Source organism: Drosophila rhopaloa, unplaced genomic scaffold (genome assembly GCF_018152115.1).
Source record: "Drosophila rhopaloa isolate 14029-0021.01 unplaced genomic scaffold, ASM1815211v1 contig_155, whole genome shotgun sequence".
Classification (NCBI taxonomy): domain Eukaryota; kingdom Metazoa; phylum Arthropoda; class Insecta; order Diptera; family Drosophilidae; genus Drosophila; species Drosophila rhopaloa.
This window is the reverse complement of record NW_025335034.1, coordinates 10,546,540-10,572,302: the sequence shown is the minus strand read 5'-3', so window position 1 is coordinate 10,572,302 and position 25,763 is coordinate 10,546,540. Positions and strand designations below refer to the sequence as shown.

Below are 25,763 nucleotides of genomic sequence, written 5' to 3'. Positions count from 1 at the left end.
ATATGCGCCGCACTTGGCACGCAATTAAAATTGTCAACCCAGCGAAGTAGAGGTAGCACTTTATATATTATTCCACTTTATTTTATTTCTCCGGCTCCATATTGTCTATTGAGGATGGCTTTAAGCTCGGGGAGATGAGCTAAACGAGCTGACCTTCACAGATCTGGTTCCAGCACAGACAACTTAGCCCAACTCGTTTTTGTCTACAATGGTAAATGGATTTCTTTTGCATATGAAAGGCATGTTTTTATGTGATTTTTTCATTGTTATTTGTTTGTCTTGGCGACGTTCCCCTATGTCTAGTTTTTCTTACGCCGGACAAATATTTCACCATTTCATAACAGGCAAAAGTAAATATTCTACAATCAGTTCCGATTGTTTCTTTTTTTTATTTGTGGGGTGTTGTCTACCCTTAATAATGAATATTATTTAGTTTCCTCATTCTGACTGTCATAATAATTAAATATTTTTGTTTTGGTTACTTGACCTCTTGGCTTTGAATATGATTTTTTTAAGGTTTTCAAACGATGCAAAAAGTAATGTTATTTTTCAGGTTGGGTTTTTAATTAATTTAATAAAACTTAAAATAGTAATAGTTTACGCGGGTTTTTAAAAATTAAAGATAAAATAGATTAAAAAAAAACCATTAAATAATAATAATAAAACTATATGTATGTACTATGCAATTTTTGATTCAACAATCAAGAATTAGTAATTTTAATTGAGTCGAATTAAATCGATGTATATTTATAAACAATTCTAGTCATTTATTAATATTCTCTAGCCAAGAAATAAAGAATAATCATAGTATTCAGATGTAACCACAAAATAATTCAACCATCGTTGACTCCGATTGTCGCCCTACCCAAAATAATAAACACTGAAATACCAAGTAATAAACAGATGAAAAACAGCTTGCAGGCTTTGATTAACGGCATATTACGTCAACGTCTGTTAGTCACTCAACTCATATTTACTTATTATTAAAACAGCAGGATTTCATAAGCGGCAAGTGAGCAAACGAAAATAATATAAGATGAACAGACTTCGTATGGGCAATAAAAATCGCGGCCGAAACAAAAGACTTAGGCAACGAACTTGCAACAGGGGCAGCGGAGAGTTTAACAGTTAAACGCAATTGAACGCGCCAACAACAACATTAGAGGCCAGAAACAAAAATCAACACAACATAATGTCAGAAAAAAAAACAGCGACAACAAGAAACAAAAAATGTACAAAAGTTAACAACCATTTGTTCTCACAACATTTTTACGCCAATCACAAAAAAGAAACCAAAAAACGAGCCCCAACGGCTGGAGGCAGGAAAATGAGTTAGAAGCTGCGACGACTTCCCATTCATGAGCTGCTGGCGCTCGAGGAGCGGAATGGAATGGAGCGAAGTGGATTGGAGCGATCCAAACGATTCGAGCCATCCAAACGAGCCGGGGGGTGGGGCAGTGGCAGCCCACACACAGAAATAGCAATAGCAAATCCACGAGGCAGCGCCAAAAGCCCCAGAGCCAGGCTCTTTGGCGAATGGTAACCGCAACCAACAACAAAGTAAATGAAATAAAATTGAATTGTGTGTTTGGCTGTGCAGCAGTTGCAGTTGTTTTTTTGTTATTGTGTACTGGCTTCACGACGTTGCCGCCGCTGACGTTTGAGGCCAAGTTTAAGGTCTTCCTGTTGCCAGTTGGCAGTTCGCAGTTTTGCAGTTGTTGCTGTTGTCTTAACTGTTTTTACTCGATCCTCCAGCCGGTGCATATGTATGTGTGCGATAGTGTGATGCATGTGGGCTGGCTCACCTAGCTTCCTGCTGCAACAAGTGGCTACCTTTTGGCATACCCTAACCCAGAAAAGGAGATTACAACAAATCTGGCATCGCAGATATGTCGAAAAGAGCTGGTTGACAAATGGGCCTTACGTAATAAGATGTTAATTTCTTTTTGAAATAGTTCATTAAAATCTATCTAGGAGCTCAAATCTATTAGTTACTTTTGAAGCTAATATTAATATTTTAATATTTTTCATTTTAATATTTTCATAAAGGTAAATCAATGTAATAAAAAAAAATATTCACCAGCAATAAATTTATTTATTTAAAATATTTCGTCACCTAACTTTAATCTGTGTAATATTAATAATAATAATATTTTATTAGATGAATAATTTCTGAAATGCCGTAGTAAAAACCAGGTTTAGGGTTTTTTAAATGTATGTATGTATGTATGTTTAGAACTTTTACAAGAGTGTTTCATCACCGGCTGTCTTTAATCCTAAAATTTCGACCCATTCTCGTTATCTATTTTCGTTGGTACCGCGATCTGCAATCGCCGAAAAAAGAACGAGATGAAGTGGAATTGGCCCCAACTCCTGCCACCCAAACGATTCCAGTTCATTCCGATGTTTCTCTGTTCATTTCCTGCATCAATCGCGTACTCCTGGGAGGGCCCCACCCCACTGGCTACCCCCTTGCACCACAGCCACTGCCGGTGGATCCCCCGCAATGCGAGTGCCGCCCATGTGTAACAGATTTAGTCAAATGTGCTTAACGGTTAAAATGGGTTTGGTTTTTCGGTTAGCTTGGCTATCTGCTCTGGGCGCTTATTTTCCTCCTGTTGATTTCTTGTGTTGCTTGAAAAATATTGTTATTATTTATTTATATTTGACTTTGTTTTTTTTTTGGATTTAGCGCTGTAACAGCAAAGGGGAGTTGACCCAGGGCCTGGCAGATTGGAGTTGCAATTTTTCTCCACTTTGTTGCTGTTGTAGGTGCCGTATGCCTAATATTATTACAACTGCCGGGGCAGCACTGTGTTCTAGCAGGGTTCGCGGATCCATGTTTGCGGTCAGGGACCAACCCAAATCCAGGTCCATCGACCAGGCCCAAAAACGGAATGGGATGGGGAAAATGCCTGACCAATTCTTAGTCGGTTAGTTAGTGAAATGTGGGTGGGTGTGGAGCAGTGGCCAGAAAAGGCGAAGAAATTGAAGTTGGTAAGACCATGGCGGGGCGTTCACTTTAATTAATTTTTCAATTTGGGTCACGGGGTAATCTGCCAAAGCTCCGTTGACATTTTCCTTGGCTTCCCCTGTAGCTTACATAAATTAATTAAGAAATCATCAAAAATTATGTATGAACTTGCACAGATTTTAATTACGGCGCGAGGAAAAAGCGAAAATCTTAATTAAAGTTGCGCTATTGCACAAATTGGAAACGAGCTCAATGTCCATAAAATATATGTGATGGATCAAATCGAGGAGATTTTTAACAGCTTTTCTCAAGCTGTCCCCGTCACAGTTCGTTAAACTGCAACTTAAGATAGTTTTAGTTAACGCTTTGCCAAAGCTTTTTTGTCATTTGCGATTACGTGAATGCCCGTGTGGTAAATAATATTAAACAGCAATTTAATGGACACAAAATGTATGACTCCAGCCGACAACAAAAGGAAAAAAAATTAAAACTCATCGAAATGTTTAGTGCTTTTTATGAGTAAAATTATATAAATTTCAAATCCTAAATTTATATTGTATTTTCATTTTGAAAGCTCATAATAGGAAGACGGATGTAAACTAAAGAAATAAGTAAAGGGTTACATTTTGATATGTGAGGGAAAATTTAAAAGGTTTAGGTTTTTGCAGTTAAATTAGCTAAAGGTAAATGTTATCTTACATTTTCGGGTTTCTGCACTTTGCTTACTTAAAATCCAAAATTATTAAATTTAAATATTGATCACATAAATCTTGAATAATTTCAGATTAATTTTCCAGATCATAATTTTCTTCTTCAACAAAGCAAAATAATTTTAAGTTTCAAATTCAAATGATTTGTGAGTATCTACAAATCATTTGAATGAACCATTAACAAAAAATGGAGCATAAAATCTTTTTAATAAATATATAATAACAAGAAAGGAAAGCTAACTTCGGGCGGAGCCGAAGTTTATATACCCTTGCAGAATACTCTGTAAATTATATTCTCCAAAATTATTGATATGATGCATTCTTAATACTCATAAAAAATCCCAACTTCCTAACTTTAAAAACACCAAAGTTATGGCATTTCCAATCGTTAAGTTATATGACAGCTATAGGATATAGTCGGCCGATCCTTATGAAATATGGTAGATCGGATTGATTGGCCAAATATAAAACCCATAGGAAATCCCAGATGCCTAACTTTACAAACACCAAAGTTATGGCATTTCCGATCAGTTTCCGATTCAGTTATATGGCAGCTATAGGATATAGTCGGCCGATCCTTATGAAATTTGGTAGGTCGGATTGTATGGCCAAATATATAACCCATAGAAAATTTCAACTTCCTAACTTTACAAACACCAAAGTTATGGCATTTCCGATCAATCAGTTATATGGCAGCTATAGGATATAGTCGGCCGATCCCGGCCGTTCCGACATATATACTGCGTGCAAAGGAAAGAAGGGTGTGTGCAAAGTTTCAACTCGATAGCTTTAAAACTGAGAGACTAGTTTGCGTAGAAACAGACAGACGGACAGACGGACAGACGGACAGACGGACATGGCTATATCAACTCAGGAGGTGATCCTGATCAAGAATATATATACTTTATAGGGTCGGAGATGTCTCCTTCACTGCGTTGCACACTTTTGACCAAAATTATAATACCCTCTGCAAGGGTATAAAAATTTGAATGCAGATTTTTAGAGAATCGAATCAGAAGTCTTTAGAGGTATGCCACTTTGGAATCGGCTTTAGCTTGGTAAAGTTATGGACTCTCGAAGTTCAATTTTGGGTCAAAGTTAAACAAGTCAAATTAGAAATAACTGACATTAAAAACACCAAAGTTATGACATTTCCAATCGTTCAGTTATATGGCAGCTATAGGATATAGTCGGCCGATCCTTATGAAATTCGGCATGTCGGATTGATTAGCCAAATATAAAACCCTTAGAAAATCCCAACATTCTAACTTTACAAACACCAAAGATATGGCAGCTATAGGATATAGTCGGCCGATCCTTATGAAATTCGGCATGTCGGATTGATTAGCCAAATATAAAACCCTTAGAAAATCCCAACATTCTAACTTTACAAACACCAAAGATATGGCATTTCCGATCAATCAGTTATATGGCAGCTATAGGATATAGTCGGCCGATCCCGGCCGTTCCGACATATATACTGCGTGCAAAGGAAAGAAGGGTATGTGCAAAGTTTCAATTCGATAGCTTTAAAACTGAGAGACTAGTTTGCGTAGAAACAGACAGACAGACGGACAGACAGACGGACAGACAGACGGACAGACAGACGGACAGACAGACGGACAGACAGACGGACAGACAGACGGACAGACGGACATGGCTATATCAACTCAGGAGGTGATCCTGATCAAGAATATATATACTTTATAGGGTCGGAGATGTCTCCTTCACTGCGTTGCACACTTTTGACCAAAATTATAATACCCTCTGCAAGGGTATAAAAATTTGAATGCAGATTTTTAGAGAATCGAATCAGAAGTCTTTAGAGGTATGCCACTTTGGAAACGGCTTAAGTTTGGTAAAGTTAAGGACTCTCTTAGTCCAATTTTTAGTCACTCTGTTACAAGTCCTCGGAAATCTAGAAATAACTGACATGAAAATGGGTCAAAATATTAATCGACGTTAAATTGAAAAATTTGAATGCAGATTTTTAGAGAATCGAATCAGAAGTCTTTAGAGGTATGCCACTTTGCAATCGGCTTTAGCTTGGTAAAGTTATGGACTCTCGAAGTTCAATTTTGGGTCAAAGTTAAACAAGTCAAATTAGAAATAACTGACATGAAAATGGGTGAAAAATTTGATCAACGTTAAATTGAAAAATTTGAATGCAGATTTTTAGAGAATCGAATCAGAAGTCTTTAGAGGTATGCCACTTTGGAATCGGCTTAAGTTTGGTAAATTTACGGACTCTCGAAGTTCAATTTTGGGTCAAAGTTAAACAAGTCAAATTAGAAATAACTGACATGAAAATGGGTCAAAAATTTGATCAACGTTAAATTGAAAAATTTGAATGCAGATTTTTAGAGAATCGAATCAGAAGTCTTTAGAGGTATGCCACTTTGGAAACGGCTTAAGTTTGGTAAAGTTATGGACTCTCTAAGTCCAATTTTTAGTCACTCTGTTACAAGTCCTCGGAAATCTAGAAATAACTGACATGAAAATGGGTCAAAAAGTTAATCGACGTTAAGTTGAAAAATTTGAATGCAGATTTTTAGAGAATCGAATCAGAAGTCTTTAGAGGTATGCCACTTTGCAATCGGCTTTAGCTTCGTAAAGTTATGGACTCTCTAAGTCCAATTTTTAGTCACTCTGTTACAAGTCCTCGGAAATCTAGAAATAACTGACATGAAAATGGGTCAAAAAGTTAATCGACGTTAAGTTGAAAAATTTGAATGCAGATTTTTAGAGAATCGAATCAGAAGTCTTTAGAGGTATGCCACTTTGCAATCGGCTTTAGCTTCGTAAAGTTATGGACTCTCGAAGTTCAATTTTGGGTCAAAGTTAAACAAGTCAAGTTAGAAATAACTGACATTAAAAACACCAAAGTTATGACATTTCCAAACGTTCAGTTATATGGCAGCTATAGGATATAGTCGGCCGATCCTTATGAAATTCGGCATGTCGGATTGATTAGCCAAATATAAAACCCATAGAAAATCCCAACATTCTAACTTTACAAACACCAAAGTTATGGCATTTCCGATCAATCAGTTATATGGCAGCTATAGGATATAGTCGGCCGATCCTTATGAAATTCGGCATGTCGGATTGATTAGCCAAATATAAAACCCTTAGAAAATCCCAACATTCTAACTTTACAAACACCAAAGATATGGCATTTCCGATCAATCAGTTATATGGCAGCTATAGGATATAGTCGGCCGATCCCGGCCGTTCCGACATATATACTGCGTGCAAAGGAAAGAAGGGTATGTGCAAAGTTTCAATTCGATAGCTTTAAAACTGAGAGACTAGTTTGCGTAGAAACAGACAGACGGACAGACAGACGGACAGACAGACGGACAGACAGACGGACAGACAGACGGACAGACAGACGGACAGACGGACATGGCTATATCAACTCAGGAGGTGATCCTGATCAAGAATATATATACTTTATAGGGTCGGAGATGTCTCCTTCACTGCGTTGCACACTTTTGACCAAAATTATAATACCCTCTGCAAGGGTATAATAATGTATAATAGGCAAATCGATATTGATGAACAGCTTGAATTGAAATATCTGCATATACATGTACATCAAATCTCAAACTGGCTTTCATAAATTGAAAAAAGCTTAAAGATAAAATTTTGCTCGAACTAGTTTCCATTCGCTTCGATCTAAAAACGTGTTTGTTTTTTGAAATTAACGTAAAAGTAAAGACAACGCCGGCGAAAAAAAATGATGTAAATTAAAGATCTCGATATAAATACGTCAATTAAAAATTAGTTAAGAGGGACTAAAAAATTCAGCGCTCGTTGTTGGCTTTAACCTTCGCATTTTGCATAAGATTATCGTTTTTTCGGATGATTGCTTGACATGGTTAAAGCTGACGAAGATGATGATGATGCTTGCCATACGATGTGATATGACTTTTAACTTAAATTATCCTAATTTTGCATAGCGACGCTGTTACGACATTCGCTTAAAAAATATTCGGCAAAAGTGGGGCAACTGGGTGTTACTTGAATGGATAACAATATGTGTATCTAAGGTAATGATGTTAATTGAGATTGGCATATGTTAATAATGTAAACATTATGCATTTTATGGAATATCTAAATTATTTTATAATTACGCAGATTATGGTTAATTATGTCTTTCAAAATTAAATCCACTTGTTTTAAAGATAAGCGAACCAAGCAGCTTAATAACAGTTAACATATTGCCTTTAGCAGAAGGGTAGAAAAAAACAAGAAAGGAAAGCTAACTTCGGGCGGAGCCGAAGTTGAAATACCCTTGCAGAATATTCTGCAAATTATATTCTCCAAAATCATTCATAATGCATTCTTAATACTCATAAAAAATCCCAACTTCCTAACTTTAAAAACACCAAAGTTCTGGCATTTCCAATCGTTCAGTTATATGGCAGTTATAGAATATAGTCGGCCGATCCTTATGAAATTTGATATGTCGGATTGATTAGGCAAAAATAAAACCCATAGAAAATCCCAACTTCCTAACTTAACAAACACCAAAGTTATGGCATTTCCGATCAATCAGTTATATGGCAGCTATAAGATATAGTCGGCCGATCCTTATGAAATTTGGTACGTCGGATTGATTGGCCAAATATAAAACCCATAGAAAATCCCAACTTCCTAACTTTACAAACACCAAAGTTATGGCATTTCCGATCAATCAGTTATATGGCAGCTATAAGATATAGTCGGCCGATCCTTATGAAATTTGGTACGTCGGATTGATTGGCCAAATATAAAACCCATAGAAAATCCCAACTTCCTAACTTTACAAACACCAAAGTTATGGCATTTCCGATCAATCAGTTATATGGCAGCTATAAGATATAGTCGGCCGATCCTTATGAAATTTGGTACGTCGGATTGATTGGCCAAATATAAAACCCATAGAAAGTCCCAACTTCCTAACCTAACAAACAGCAGAGTTATGGCATTTCCGATCAATCAGTTATATGGCAGCTATAGGATATAGTCGGCCGATCCCGGCCGTTCCGACTTATATACTGCGTGCAAAGGAAAGAAGGGTGTGTGCAAAGTTTCAATTCGATATCTTTAAAACTGAGAGACTAGTTCGCGTAGAAACAGACAGACGGACAGACAGACGGACAGACGGACAGACGGACAGACGGACAGACGGACAGACGGACATGGCTATATCAACTCAGGAGGTGATCCTGATCAAGAATATATATACTTTATAGGGTCGGAGATGTCTCCTTCACTGCGTTGCACACTTTTGACCAAAATTATAATACCCTCTGCAAGGGTATAATAATTTAGATGTGAGTGGGGTGCACGAACACTGGGCGGAGCTTAACCCCAGGTTGTGATTTGTGTTTCGTGAGCTTCGATGGCAATATCTTTGCCTAATTAAGCGAAATTGAGATGCGTTTTGCGCGGAGATATTTTGCTGTTTCTAGTGCCTTGGCCCTTCTCAGCACTTTCCAAACTGTCAGGCACCAGGCACTGCTCGTAAATTCCCTTGCCAAACCAAATTAGCAAAGCTTCTCTTTGGAAAGTTTGTTTGAGAAACGAAAAAACTTTCTTGGATCTTAACATTTGCCATTTGCCATGCGTCAAGCATTCCGAATCTATTTGGATGCGCGCGCGAATTTCAACTGCAGGCCGCGTTCTGAATATCTAAGCAGCCGCCGACACATCTAGGTAGTTCCCAGTTGCAGTGCTGACAGAATGTGGTTCATTTGGTCACTGGGTTAACTCAGTCTCGGGCCCAGAGCAGCACCCATCTTCCACTGCCCGACCTGCCACCTGTCCCCTGCGAAAATTGAAATGGCAGAGAACGAGAGCCGCAAAAGGCAAATAACAAATTGTTTCCACCCTCTGCCTCCCTCCAGCTCTCCGCTTGGCTGCTGTTGGCATGCAAATTGAGCGCCAGACGCCAACGCAACTTTGTCGGCGGCAGCAGCCACAGCTGAATCTTCAGCAACAGCAGCAACAACAACTCCGGCTTCTTTAATTGTTTTGGTGCACAGAAAAAAATGTAAGGAACGTATCGAATAACCAACTGGAAAAGTAAATTGATCTCAAAATTGTCTTCCTTGTAGTTTTATAAGCGTTATTAAAAATCAATTAGCCAATTAAACTCTTTGATTTAATCAATTAAAAACTTTTTGTTAACATTTCATTAATTCGCAGCCCTCAACTTTAAGAGTAAAAGGGATATTTTGTTTTCGAGCTGTATTTATTTGGTGATAATAAGCTACAGTAAATATTGGTTTTTTGATAAAAGTTCAACCTTTATGTATAAGATAGTCCGGGAATTTATAGTATCGTTTCCTCTTGTTTTCTAATAAAGTTTACGCATGACCAATTTCTATTACGTACATAAGACTTAAAGATACAACGGTTTTTTAGGGTGGTTCATCTGGTGTATTACTATTGTTTGGCGCTTTAATAACTCACTGTTGAAGCTGACAAGAAATAATTTCCCCCTGTGTAGGCCAACGCAATTACAAGGCAACGTCGCTGTCCGCTTTTGGCATACCGATACAACAAAAAGAGAATACAAATAGTGGAGATATTTGCCCGGAATTGTCGTTGAGTTGCTGCTGACGATGTTGTGGAGGCTCCCCTTGAAAAAGGTGAAAGCAAAAGTTATGTTCTATTTGTTTCACTTGGATGGCAACAAAAACAAAACGAAAACCGAATAAGAAACTAAGGGAAAAAAACTATGTAATTTTCCAGCGGAAAGTCCCATTCCATTGCCGGCAGTCTGTCAGCCTTTCTGCTTAACGGTTTACGGTTTCGCGCACGACTCAAGAAAAGCAAAAGCTGTTAAAAACCTAAAATTGTTTATGGTTTACTGGCAATCCAAAAAATGACTTTGGGTGGAAAATGCAGATATTGGTCCAAAATGGAGCAGGAATTATTGGGAGTTTGATTTTAAGGTAATAGATTTTTTAACGTCACAATGTCACAATGTATACGACCAAAAGTTGATTCTTCAAATTTTAAATTTATAAATTTAAATTTATTTTATATTTTCTATCCCCATGCTTTCTTTGTTGTATCTGATGATAAAAATCTCTAGGATAAAGTCTCAAACAAAAAGATAAACTGTACCATGGACATCCGTATCCCAATTTATTTCCCGTGTACAATATCTGATCATCGACTGAAATAAGGGCCTTATCCAATTATTAAACTTAAATAAATTATTATGATGACCACAAAGAGACTCGTCCACAATACAATTAAGCAGCAAAAATGTTATCGACAAATCAACAAAAGAGCTAGGGAGACCAAGACAGACCGAGATCAGCATCAATTTTCGAATCACCAATGCAAGAAAACGAGGCATGCAAATCCAATATAATTGCCATACAATTACGCTTACAAGTTTGCGTTTCCTGGCTGCACCCGCGCCGTAAATATATAGATACCCCCGGAATTATTGTGAGTTTTGAAAGTGAAATTTCTTCGTGTTTTCAAGTTGTCTTGATGCTGGGACTCTGACGCTGATGATGACGTTTATGAACAAACAAACGAGGCAGCAACAAGTTTTCGTCGCATTCCCCTTTTACATTAGTGTCTCCACTTGACCACTTGACGACTTCTGTCAACGGCAAATGAAAGTATTTGCCACAAGGTGATGGCGATGGCTGTGATGATGATCGTGCAGATGATGAAGCTGATGGAAAGAGGGCGAGACGGGCCAGAAAGTGGATTGCGGGTGCCACTCATCAGTTTTTATTACCACACACACATCAAAGTCTATATGAAAGAGAGAAGAAAGTAAGCCCTGCCGAGTTGCTGACCAAACCTACAAAACACCTCTTCCCATCCCACACCCACCAACCTCAGCAGGGAGTCCCACGCTTCAGGTTGGAGATTTCGAGCACAAGCTCGGCCAAAAATAAATTGCCAATTAAGTGCTTTTGATAATCACATTTGATTTGCTCGAAAACGATCAAATCAAAATATTCATACAATATATGTTTCCTTTGGTACAGAAAATTGCCAAATGTATTTCATGGTTAAATGAAAATTTTTGGAAAAGTTTCGCATACACATTTGAACGTGGCAATTAAATACTTCTGAAAATTAAATAATATAGATACAATGTTTTGAAAACTTAACAAAATTTTAAAATCGACGATACGGAAATTTTTAACTAAGATTTTATTTCAATGGTCAAAGCAAATAAACTTCGATTTACGTGTCAATCAGCCACATTTATTTACATTAAATAATAAACAATTTTGAAGAATTTATGCATATTTAAAACTTTTACAAAATTTCCTTAACAATTAAAAACCATAAATTTTTCTAAAAGTTTTTATTGTGTTTAATCAATAGAATTAATTTATTTTTGCGCTTTGTTTTTGAACAATATACTACTCCTCCCAGGCATATCAAAAAACATTATCTCTAATACGTTGAAAGAATTTAAAAGTATGTGAGCCTTACGAAACCTCTGTGTTCACAGATCTGTTACCGAAGATCTCGAGTGATAGAGTAGAGTGGTAGAGTCCCATCTCAGATGGTAGTCTTCGCACATCACTGCATGATTGAGCAATGTAATTGATCCGTTCGAGTGAATTTTGATTACATGACACACCAGCCTATGCACTCAACTAACACATCCACATCCAGCAAAAAAGTACATACAGTAACAAAAAATCATCATTTACGGCAGAGTTTTCAATTGAATGGAAGGAAGGTTGGACCTCGCGAACAAAAAATACGTTGACAGTTTTACTTTTACTTTCCAAATTGTTAGTGCGACATTGAGTGGCAAAGTGTGGCAGAGTGTGGCAGGAAATGGAGTACGGGAATGGATTTCTTTCTTGCGGTTGACTCTGTAATTATTTCATTGAATCGATTTGCTCGGTGAAGCGTTTCTATTGATCGACTGCCGGCACTTGAGAAAGTTTTTGTTATTTCTCTTCTGAATATTTTAGGTGTTTTTATAAAGGAGTCATCTTGTAATATTATATATCAATGCGTTGGCTCAGTACATCCGGCCGAAAGATTTTTAATGGGGATGAACTCAAAAGTCCATTGATTTTTAAATGCGGAGTTGCCAATTTTAATTATATAGTTTCCCTTTCCCTTTCACTCTCTCTCTCTCTCTTTTACATAAAGCCTGCAATTAAAAGTTTTTCGTGCTCCGAACATTGTTTGAGAGCTCAAGAGAATCGACAGTAAAAGTAACACAAAACAATGTCTAAAAACAGAAGTGAATGTGAAAAAAATAATTAGAGCAAATTAATTCATGAACTTTGTATCTTGTAAATATAATTGTGTTTGCAAATTGCTGATGATTAAAAATGTCACAGTGGATCCCAGCGCTATAATGTATTTTTTTTATTTTTAATTTTAATAGCTTAAGGTTGAGTCTTTATTATTAAGTTACTTTTTCGGATTGAAAAGAAGAGTATGCTACCATTTGTTTACCTACCTAGGAAGTATAATTAGCTTACCGATGGTAGGTTTTTTAAAGGGAAATTTGAAGCTGATTTTCATACCTGAAAATAAAATGAAAAAACTATTAAAAATTTAATAAAAAACTACTAAAAGTTACTTGGGTAAAAATATTTATAATTCAGATAGGCCTATTAAATAGACAAAATATGTTGGAAACCCCTTAACAGGGGGTTAAAGTGTAACACAATTCTTAATTCAACAGTAGTGTGTTATTAAACATTAAAAAGTTTATCTTTGGATTTGACCGCTCTTATTCTTATTTTTTGTTTTTTTTTTCTATTCAAAGCTATTATCTCGTCGATCTTTATTATAATCCCCTCATTTTGCCCAGCTACTACGGTAATCCAGTTAACAGACCCCTAAAAGTCACACGCTATTACTCATAATTGGAGTGTAGTCTTGAAGAAAAAAAAAATATAATTCAAGGCACCTGTCAATCTCCTCAAAAAATTACCCAAACTTTAGCGAGGTCTCAAGGTAATCAAGTAAAATGCTCCAGTTAGCTTAACTCGAAAAATTTCTGCCGCTCTTCATTCCAACTAGGGTCAACGCGAAGTCCTCTCCCCGCCACATTACCTCTCTATTAGGCGCCTTTTTGTGTGTCTTGGCCCAGTTTTGAGCTCAACCGAAAGCGCCTTGACAAACAACTAAGGCTAGCAAAAAAGGTGAATAACCACCCACGACACGGTACGGCAACATATGACGGAAGTGACCTTGTCAATGGATTTTTGGACTGGTTTATGGTGGGGTTCAGCTAACATACACTCCCCACTCCTCTCTAGTTTTGAAGCTAAAACTTACTTGAGGTCGATAAACTTAGAGGAAATTATTTACATTATTATTTTACACCAGCGTCTTTTCGTTCCCTCCAGAAGCTGGAAAAAAGAGGGGGAGTTTAGGAGAAAATTTGCATTTGCTGTGAGGTAATAAATATACAGCTGGTCAGTGGCTAACTTGGGTCATCGATCGTAGCTCCCCAAACCCCTTCGATTCAAGTGCATTCACATTTGAATTGAAATTTCAAATTGAAGGAAACGAACAAAAGAAACTAAAAATCGCATGCGAGAAAAATAAAATCAAGTCAAAATTATGCGCATAAGTTTTGGTTGAGGAGGGGTGCAATGCACCATGCCCCAATGCACATAGAAAAATTTTTTAGAAAAATTACTGCATGTCATATTTTATTTTGTTTTAAATTTGAAACTAAACACAATTCAAAATTAAAACCTTATTAGGAAAAAACAAATTAATACCATTAGTAAAAGATTCAATTTTGCCGTGTGTACCATGTGTGTACTCTATCCCATATATACATAGCGGCACATACTCAGCAGTGGCCGTTATGGTTGCAAAAATTTATCATCGCCCCGCTCGTATCGAATTTCGGGGCCAGAGCAAAGGAGAAAGGTGCAACTTCAACAAGTGGCAGCTACAAAGTGGTCGAAACGGCGAATGCTGCACCATCAGCCAAATCACCAACATTACCAGCTGCTGCCACAAATGCTAGAATACTTTATTGATTTCTTAGCACATTTGCCTGAAATTCCAGTAACACAACTGTGGAGTGCGGCCAACAACAGGGGGGTTAGAAATTGATCTGTTAGAGTTCGGGAAAACTTATAAAATTTATAGGCCCATCGGAAGTTTTTGGTTCAGCTAATAAAGTTATTTTCACTATTCCTTAATAAGGGTTCGTTTAAATATCTTAAGTTTGAATTTACTTAATTAAAAGGCCCCGAGTAATAAAATTTCGATAACAGTAAAATAAATTCGAAGAAGAGATAATATATTTATTTATCTTTTTTATCACCTCTTCTTACCACTATTTAATACAACAAGATCCCTTTTCTCAATTCGCCTCATGCATTTAACTACGAAACTGGCCACTTTATCACAAGCTCTTAATTAAAAAATCGAAAAATCTCAGGCTCTTGCCACTTGCCCAAATAGAGAGGAAAGAGATGAGAAAAATTTGCTTTGCCTTTTTGCCGGCTTTGGCTGCTTTCTTTGCAACATTTCAACATTTTGCGGCAGCTTCGTTAAAGTTTACTTTCTCCTTCGATGTGTACTTTTTCCTGTTATTTTTTTCGGTACGGGTATTTCTTTTTCCCTGGCATTTTTATTCATATTTTTCCGTTTTTTTACTGGCAACCAGTTGGGCGCACAGGTTCAGGTTCAGGTCTGTTAGCTTGTGGACTTTGCTTATCGCGTCTTGAATTTTTTATGTCTGGGGCCTTTTCTCATTTTTTTTTGGGAAAGCCAAACGGAATCTTCGGGGTCCAGTTGAGGCAGTGGTGGCAAGAGGCGGTGGTAAGTGGCGTTGCAGGCGGAAGGAGATGGTGATAGGCGGAACAAAAAGAGAGGGGCGAATCGTCTCGGCGATTGTTATCAACTAAATGGTGTTAAAGTGCGTGAGAAACACAATATGAAGTCTCGAGGGTTAACTCGTAGGATGCAATGGCCCGGAAAAAGTATGATTTTTGAGGGGCAAGTGGAAAGGTTTGTTTCTAGGTTGGGGGCACTGCAGCTTTTACCCTGTTATACAACACATTGTAAGGGGTAATGGCAGGGCCTGTATACTATCGTCATCATCGCCTGCGAGTGAATCTTGATGATGGTAAAACTTTTCATCAAGTGCCCTTAACCGCAACACGTAACATGAAGGAAATGCAACCACCACACATACAAAAATGTCAGAATAGCTTTTTTCCCTGGGATTACTTCCAATAATCCGTTTTTATGAAACTGAGGAAAAGAAAAATATTTGGTTATCAAACTTACAAAATTAGAATGAACAAGAAAGGAAAGCTAACTTCGGGCAGAGCCGAAGTTGAAATACCCTTGCAGAATATTCTGCAAATTATATTCTCCAAAATTATTCATATGATGCCTTCTTAATACTCATAAAAAATCCCAACTTCCTAACTTAACAAACACCAAAGTTATGGCATTTCCGATCAATCAGTTATATGTCAGCTATAGGATATAGTCGGCCGATCCCGGAATTCAAACTTTGCACACACCCTTCTTTCCTTTGCACGCAGTATATAAGTCGGAACGGCCGGGATCGGCCGACTATATCCTATAGCTGCCATATATCTGATTGATCGGAAATGCCATAACTTTGGTGTTTGAAAAGTTAGAAAGTTGGGATTTTTTATGAGTATTAAGAAGGCATCATATGAATATTTTATTTTTGGCCAATCAATCCGACTTACCGAATTTCATAAGGATCGGACGACTATATAGCTGTCATATAACTGAACGATCGGAAATGCCATAACTTTGGTGTTTGTAAAGTTAGGAAGTTAAGATTTTCTATGGGTTTTATTTTTGACCAATCAATGCGACTTACCGAATTTCATAAGGATCGGACGACTATATCCTATAGCTGCCATATAACTGAACGATCGGAAATGCCATAACTTTGGTATTTTTAAAGTTAGGAAGTTGGGATTTTTTATGAGTATTAAGAATGCATCATATGAATAAATTTGAAGAATATAATTTACAGAGTATTCTGCAAGGGTATATCAACTTCGTCTCCGCCCGAAGTTAGCTTTCCTTTCTTGTTTTAAATAGGTTTAACCTATATGTATATAGGACAGTCGTACACACTTTCATGGCTAGATCGACGTTGCAAGCATTTGACTGAAATTATAATACCCTCTTCAAGGGTATAAAAATAGGTTTAAATCAAGACTTTCTGAATCAAAACCAATTAAAGAAAAAAATAATAAAAATTGAGCAAGCAATTATTAAAATTTAAATATTTTGAATGTTGGTTTTGTACCTCAGCAAATTGCTGCTGTGCCAATTGCATAACTATGCCAACAACAAAAGTAGCACCATAAATGTTGATTAAGCAGCTTAATGAGCAACAAATTGAATTCGTAATTAAAGTGTTTCACGAGCATTGAAGCTTCCCATTTGTTTGATAGATTTTGTCTTTAGTTTCAATTGGCTGATGTTGCTGGCCCGCTGTTTTTCATTTAACAATTTCCCGCTGCCGTTGCTGCTAAGCCACAAAAGAAAATTTGGTGTAAACAGACAGTGTGCAGTCAAGTGGCGCTCCCTCAAGTGGAGCCTACTTTGTGGATAAATATACAACCCACCGAAATTGGATTTTGACGAGTTGGGGATTTGTGCAAGATCGTTAAATGGTTAGTTACATTGGCCTATCATCATATAGCCTTCTGGTGGATGTTATAATGATGCATAAATAAACTGATGAGAGGGCTGATGCAACTATAGTTACTATAGTAACATTTGCTAAATGATATGGGCATTTGACCAATTTAGTAATAGTGGTGTAGTTTTCATAGTAGCTTTATTACGCACTTTGATTGTGTTAGGTTATTTCATTGCAGTCTTGCTTTATTTTTAAAATCTTGGTATAAATTAAATTATATAACTGCCTCTTAATTCCCACAGACATAGGTTTAATGGAGACGATTCATCGTGTATACCAAATAATTTTCGAAGGGGTTTTATCTAAATCAGAAATTTCCGCCCTTTTAAAATGTATAAATTATTGACCAGCATCCATACCTAGGCAAATCGAAATACAATGACGAGCAAAACTGTAACACGAGTTCAATACTCTAACTTCAAAGGTCTGTACCTTCTGTTCTAATTATGCACGATCCGACAATCCAGTCACGAAGTAATGTGCAGCAAACCGTCAAGCACTGCTCAATGATGGTCTTTTCTACAAACGTAGTGTATGAACAAGACTAAACTTTTTTTTCGGTTGTTGATGCTATGATCAGCGCAGACAAGTGGCCCTTACGACATCAAGTAGTGGTTGTTACGCGCGGAGCCCTATTCCCAAATGGGCTTAAAAAACAAGATCGGGAGAAGTGAAAAAAGACAATATAGAAACGCACAGACTAAGTTGGAATACATACGAAACCAAAAACTAATACTAATTCTGTGCTAAGTAAGATAAAACAAGAGAGAACGCTATAGTCGGGATCCCCGACTATCAGATACCCGTTACTCAGGTAAAGGGAGTGCGAGGGAGATGGAGATAGAAACTTTGATCACGCATAACTTTTTAACGAATGGTCCGATTTGAAAAATATCTTCTACATTTCGATAGGTATTGATAAACACAATAAAACTGTATTTTTACTTTTCCGAAATATTTAAATTTTTAAAATCGTATATAAGCGATTGTGGGCGTTAAAGGGGGCGTGGCACCCTTTTGAAACAAACTTGCGCTGCGTAGGAACTCCTAGAATCTGCATGCAAAATGCCAATCTTCTAGCTTTTATAGTTTCCGAGATCTCAGCGTTCATACGGACAGACAGACAGACGGACAGACAGACGGACAGTCGGACAGACAGACAGACAGACGGACATGGCTAGATCGACTCGGCTAGTGATCCTGAACAAGAATATATATACTTTATAGGGTTATATATATACTTTATAGGGTTACTCTACGAGTAACGGGTATAATTAATGCTTTTAGGAATGGCAAAGAGTCAGTAGTAGAAATAACACGGTATAGTCTACCATAGTCATTACACAGTACTCTAAACGGTCATGTCATAGTTAGATCTACAAAGATTAAAAGTAAGAGGAATATAGTTTCCGGTAATTCTTTTAGGCACAGAGAAGTTTATGCGACCCAGTAACTCCCCGTGAATAAGTTTATGAATAAGAGCATCGTTCTACGGTTTAATTAGGATGGTAGGTTAAGTAGAAGAGTCTACTAGAGTAGGATGGTAAAATAAGGCTTGCATTCCAGTTAAGGGCCCGTAGAGCAAATAATAAAATAGTTTTTTTTGCACAGACTCTATCCGGTCTATATGTACACCATAAGTTTTACAGTGCATAAATTACAACAGAAGATACAGACCTTTGAAGTTAGAGTATTAAACTTGTGTTACAGCTTTGTTCGTCAGTCTATGTCTACCCAATTATCTGTCCCTCTGTCTGATTCAGTTTAATTTCCTCGCTCAGTTGTAAAGATAGAGACTACACTCATACCAAAATTAACCCTAACAAGAAAGGAAAGCTAACTTCGGGCGGAGCCGAAGTTGATATACCCTTGCAGAATACTCTGTAAATTATATTCTCCAAAATTATTCATATGATGCATTCTTAATACTCATAAAAAATCCCAACTTCCTAACTTTAAAAACACCAAAGTTCTGGCATTTCCAATCGTTCAGTTATATGGCAGCTATAGGATATAGTCGGCCGATCCTTATGAAATTTGATAGGTCCGATTGATTGGCCAAAAATAAAACCCATAGAAAATCCCAACTTTCTAACTTAGCAAACACCAAAGTTATGGCATTTCCGATCAATCAGTTATATGGCAGCTATAGGATATAGTAGGCCGATCCCGGCCGTTCCGACATATATACTGCGTGCAAAGAAAAGAAGGGTGTGTGCAATGTTTCAATTCGATATCTTTAAAACTGAGAGACTAGTTTGCGAAGAAACAGACAGACGGACAGACGGACAGACGGACGGACGGACAGACGGACAGACGGAGAGACGGACATGCTTATATCAACTCAGGAGGTGATCCTGATCAAGAATATATATACTTTATAGGGTCGGAGATGTCTCCTTCACTGCGTTGCACACTTTTGACCAAAATTATAATACCCTCTGCAAGGGTATAAAAACAAGTAACTTTTTTCCTAAAATATAGAAATTCTTTCTTGGATTAAAGGTGAGTTTAGTTTATGGCGACAATTTCTACATTTGGGAAACACTTTCTTGATTTAAGAAAAGTTTTCTTGTTTTGAGAAAAAAATTCCTTGAAAATAGAAATCTTTTCTTGGATTTAGAAAAAAGGCGAATTTCTAAAATTTAGGGTTAATTTGGCTATGAGTGTATTTTTTAGGGTTATCGAATTTTTAAGGTTAATTTGAGATAACTTTTCTATTTTTTAGGGTAAATAATTTTTTGAGTGCAGAATTTCTAATTTAAAGAAAACAAGAAAGGAAAGCTAACTTCGGGCGGAGCCGAAGTTGAAATACCCTTGCAGAATATTCTACAAATTATATTCTCCAAAATTATTCATATGATGCATTCTTAATACTCATACAAAATCCCACCTTTCTAACTTCAAAAACACCAAAGTTATGGCATTTCCAATCGTTCAGTTATATGGCAGCTACAGGATATAGTCGGCCGATCCATATGAAATTTGATATGTCGGATTGATTGGGCAAAAATAAAACCCATAGAAAATCCCAATTTCCTAACTTTACAAACACCAATGTTATGGCATTTCCGATCAGGATATAGTTGGCCGATCCCGGCCGTTCCGACATATATACTGCGTGCAAAGAAAAGAAGGGTGTGTGCAATGTTTCAATTCGATATCTTTAAAACTGAGGGACTATTTTGCGAAGAAACAGACAGACGGACAGACGGACGGACGGACAGACGGACAGACGGAGAGACGGACATGGCTATATCAACTCACGAGGTGATCCTGATCAAGAATATATATACTTTATAGGGTCGGAGATGTCTCCTTCACTGCGATGCACACTTTTGACCAAAATTATAATACCCTCTGCAAGGGTATAACAAGTACCATTTTTACTAAAATATAGAAATTCTTTCTTGGATTTAGGGTGAGTTTAGTTTATGGCGACAATTTCTACATTTGGGAAACACTTTCTTGATTTAAGAAAAGTTTTCTTGTTTTGAGAAAAAAATTCCTTGAAAATAGAAATTTTTTCTTGGATTTAGAAAAAATAAAGTTTTAAGGCGAATTTCTAAAATTTAGGGTTAATTTGGCTATGAGTGTATTTTTTAGGGTTATCGAATTTTTAAGGTTAATTTGAGATAACTTTTCTATTTTTTAGGGTAAATAATTTTTTGAGTGCAGAATTTCTAATTTAAAGAAAACAAGAAAGGAAAGCTAACTTCGGGCGGAGCCGAAGTTGAAATACCCTTGCAGAATATTCTGCAAATTATATTCTCCAAAATTATTCATATGATGCATTCTTAATACTCATAAAAAATCCCAGCTTCCTAACTTTAAAAACACCAAAGTTATGGCATTTCCAATCGATCAGTTTTATGGCAGCTATGGGATATAGTCGGCAGATCCTTATGGCATTTGGTAGGTCGGATTGATTGGCCTAATATAAAACCAATAGAAAATCCCAACTTCCTAACTTTACAAACACCAATGTTATGGCATTTCCGATCAGGATATAGTTGGCCGATCCCGGCCGTTCCGACATATATACTGCGTGCAAAGGAAAGAAGGGTGTGTGCAAAGCTTAAATTCGATATCTTTAAAACTGAGAGACTAGTTTGCGTAGAAACAGACAGACGGACAGACAGACGGACGGACAGACGGACAGACGGAGAGACGGACATGCTTATATCAACTCAGGAGGTGATCCTGATCAAGAATATATATACTTTATAGGGTCGGAGATGTCTCCTTCACTGCGTTGCACACTTTTGACCAAAATTATAATACCCTCTGCAAGGGTATAAAAACAAGTAACTTTTTTCCTAAAATATAGAAATTCTTTCTTGGATTAAAGGTGAGTTTAGTTTATGGCGACAATTTCTACATTTGAGAAACACTTTCTTGATTGAAGAAAAGTTTTCTTGTTTTGAGAAAAAAAATTCCTTGAAAATAATTTCTAAAACTTAGGGTTAATTTTGCTATGAGTGTAGAAGCAATTTTTAATGCGCAGGCCGATCAAGACCGAACAAGAAAGGAAAGCTAACTTCGGGCGGAGCCGAAGTTGATATACCCTTGCAGAATATTCTGTAAATTATATTTTCCAAGACTATTCATATGATGCATTCTTAATAGTCATAAAAAATCCCAACTTTCTAACTTTAAAAACACCAAAGTTATGTCATTTCCAATCGTTCAGTTATATGGCAGCTGTAGGATATAGTCGGCCGATCCTTATGCAATTTGGTAGGTCGGATTGATTGGCCAAAAATAAAACCCATAGAAAATCCCAGCTTCCTAACTTTACAAACATCAAAGTTATGGCATTTCCGATCAATCAGTTATATGGCAGCTATAGGATATAGTCGGCCGATCCCGGCAGTTCCGACATATATACTGCGTGCAAAGGAAAGAAGGGTGTGTGCAAGGTTTCAATTCGGTATCTTTAAAACTGAGAGACTAGTTTGCGTAGAAACAGACGGACAGACTGACAGACAGACGGACAGACGCTACAAGCCCACAAAATATATTTATACCCTTGCAGAGGGTATTATAATTTCAGTCAAAAGTTTACAACGCAGTGAAGGAGACATTTCCGACCCTATAAAGTATATATATTCTTGATCAGCATCACCAGGAGAGTGGATCCCTTCGTTTCTACGCAAACTAGCCCCTCAGTTTTAAAGCTATCTGCTTGAAACTTTCCCAAAAGTTGTCTTTCTATTCCACGTAGTATATAAGTCGGAACGAGCAGGATCGGGCGACTATATTATATCAATCGGAAAATAAATTTTAAAAAAATTAAAACTTTGTTGTTATACCCTTGCAGAGGGTATTATAATTTTGGTCAAAAGTGTGCAACGCAGTGAAGGAGACATCTCCGACCCTATAAAGTATATATATTCTTGATCAGGATCACCTCCTCAGTTGATATAGCCATGTCCGTCTGTCTGTCCGTCTGTCTGTCCGTCTGTCTGTCCGTCTGTCTGTCCGTCTGTCTGTCCGTCTGTCTGTCCGTCTGTCTGTCCGTCTGTCTGTCCGTCTGTCTGTCCGTCTGTCTGTCCGTCTGTCTGTCCGTCTGTCCGTCTGTCTGTCCGTCTTTCTGTCCGTCTGTCTGTCCGTCTGTCTGTCCGTCTGTCTGTCCGTCTGTCTGTTTCTACGCAAACTAGTCTCTCAGTTTTAAAGCTATCGAATTGAAACTTTGCACACACCCTTCTTTCCTTTGCACGCAGTATATATCTCGGAACGGCCGGGATCGGCCGACTATATCCTATAGCTGCCATATAACTGATTGATCGGGAATGCCATAACTTTGGTGTTTGTAAAGTTAGAAAGTTGGGATTTTCTTTGGGTTTTATATTTGGCCAATCAATCCGACCTACCCAATTTCATAAGGATCGGCCGACCATATCCTATAGCCGCCATATAACTGATTGATCGGAAATGCCATAACTTTGGTGTTTGTTAAGTTAGGAAGTTGGGATTTTCTATGGGTTTTATTTTTGGCCAATCAATCCAACCTATTAAACTTCATAAGGATCGGTCGACTATATCCTATAGCTGCCATATAACTGAACGATTGGAAATGCCATAACTTTGGTGTTTGTAAAGTTAGGAAGTTGGGATTTTCTATGGGTTTTATATTTGGCCAATCAATCCGACCTACCAAATTTCAACAGGATCGGCCGACTATATCCTATAGCTGCTATATAACTGAACGATTGGAAATGCCATAACTTTGATGTTTTTAAAGATAGGACGTTGGGATTTTTTATGAGTATTAAGAATGCATCATATGAATAGTTTTGGAGAATATAATTTACAGAGTATTCTGCAAGGGTATATCAACTTCAGCTCCGCCCGAAGTTAGCTTTCCTTTCTTGTTTTTATACCCTTGCAGAGGGTATTATAATTTTGGTCAAAAGTGTGCAACGCAGTGAAGGAGACATCTCCGACCCTATAAAGTATATATATTCTTGATCAGGATCACCTCCTGAGTTGATATAGCCATGTCCGTCTGTCCGTCTGTCCGTCTGTCTGTCCGTCTGTCTGTTTCTACGCGAACTAGTCTCTCAGTTTTAAAGATATCGAATTGAAACTTTGCACACACCCTTCTTTCCTTTGCACGCAGTATATAAGTCGGAACGGCCGGGATCGGCCGACTATATCCTATAGCTGCCATATAACTGATTGATCGGAAATGCCATAACTTCCGTGTTTGTAAAGTTAGGAAGTTGGGATTTTCTATGGGTTTTATATTTGGCCAATCAATCCGACCTACCAAATTTCATAAGGATCGGCCGACTATATCCTATAGCTGCCATATAACTGATTGATCGGAAATGCCATAACTTTGGTGTTTGTAAAGTTAGAAAGTTGGGATTTTCTATGGGTTTTATATTTGGCCAATCAATCCGACCCACCAAATTTCATAAGGATCGGCCGACTATATCCTATAGCTGCCATATAACTGATTGATCGGAAATGCCATAACTTTGGTGTTTGTTAAGTTAGGAAGTTGGGATTTTCTATGGATTTTATTTTTGGCCAATCAATCCGACCTACCAAATTTCATAAGGATCGGCCGACTATATCCTATAGCTGCCATATAACTGATTGATCGGAAATGCCATAACTTTGGTGTTTGTAAAGTTAGGAAGTTGGGATTTTTATACCCTTGCAGAGGGTATTATAATTTTGGTCAAAAGTGTGCAACGCAGTGAAGGAGACATCTCCGACCCTATAAAGTATATATATTCTTGATCAGGATCACCTCCTGAGTTGATATAGCCATGTCCGTCTGTCCGTCTGTCCGTCTGTCTGTTTCTACGCAAACTAGTCTCTCAGTTTTAAAGCTATCGAATTGAAACTTTGCACACACCCTTCTTTCCTTTGCACGCAGTATATATCTCGGAACGGCCGGGATCGGCCGACTATATCCTATAGCTGCCATATAACTGATTGATCGGGAATGCCATAACTTTGGTGTTTGTAAAGTTAGAAAGTTGGGATTTTCTTTGGGTTTTATATTTGGCCAATCAATCCGACCTACCCAATTTCATAAGGATCGGCCGACCATATCCTATAGCCGCCATATAACTGATTGATCGGAAATGCCATAACTTTGGTGTTTGTTAAGTTAGGAAGTTGGGATTTTCTATGGGTTTTATTTTTGGCCAATCAATCCAACCTATTAAACTTCATAAGGATCGGTCGACTATATCCTATAGCTGCCATATAACTGAACGATTGGAAATGCCATAACTTTGGTGTTTGTAAAGTTAGGAAGTTGGGATTTTCTATGGGTTTTATATTTGGCCAATCAATCCGACCTACCAAATTTCAACAGGATCGGCCGACTATATCCTATAGCTGCTATATAACTGAACGATTGGAAATGCCATAACTTTGATGTTTTTAAAGATAGGACGTTGGGATTTTTTATGAGTATTAAGAATGCATCATATGAATAGTTTTGGAGAATATAATTTACAGAGTATTCTGCAAGGGTATATCAACTTCAGCTCCGCCCGAAGTTAGCTTTCCTTTCTTGTTTTTATACCCTTGCAGAGGGTATTATAATTTTGGTCAAAAGTGTGCAACGCAGTGAAGGAGACATCTCCGACCCTATAAAGTATATATATTCTTGATCAGGATCACCTCCTGAGTTGATATAGCCATGTCCGTCTGTCCGTCTGTCCGTCTGTCCGTCTGTCTGTCCGTCTGTCTGTTTCTACGCGAACTAGTCTCTCAGTTTTAAAGATATCGAATTGAAACTTTGCACACACCCTTCTTTCCTTTGCACGCAGTATATAAGTCGGAACGGCCGGGATCGGCCGACTATATCCTATAGCTGCCATATAACTGATTGATCGGAAATGCCATAACTTCCGTGTTTGTA

At 37.5% G+C, this 25,763-nt stretch overlaps 1 protein-coding gene across 2 annotated transcripts in view; it reads right to left on the bottom strand.

Annotated features, from left to right (window-relative positions):
* LOC108041233 (protein kinase 4) overlaps positions 1-25,763 on the bottom strand; it is an 83,834-nt gene that overhangs the window by 36,841 nt on the left and 21,230 nt on the right. The window contains exon 2 of one of the 2 annotated variants that reach the window (XM_044457082.1): positions 13,172-13,217. The exons of the other annotated variant lie outside the window; for it this stretch is intronic. Coding sequence (XP_044313017.1) covers positions 13,187-13,217 — 31 coding nt within the window. The 3' untranslated portion in view covers positions 13,172-13,186. Of the gene's footprint in view, positions 1-13,171; positions 13,218-25,763 lie in introns of those variants that run through there. 2 annotated transcript variants of the gene reach the window in all.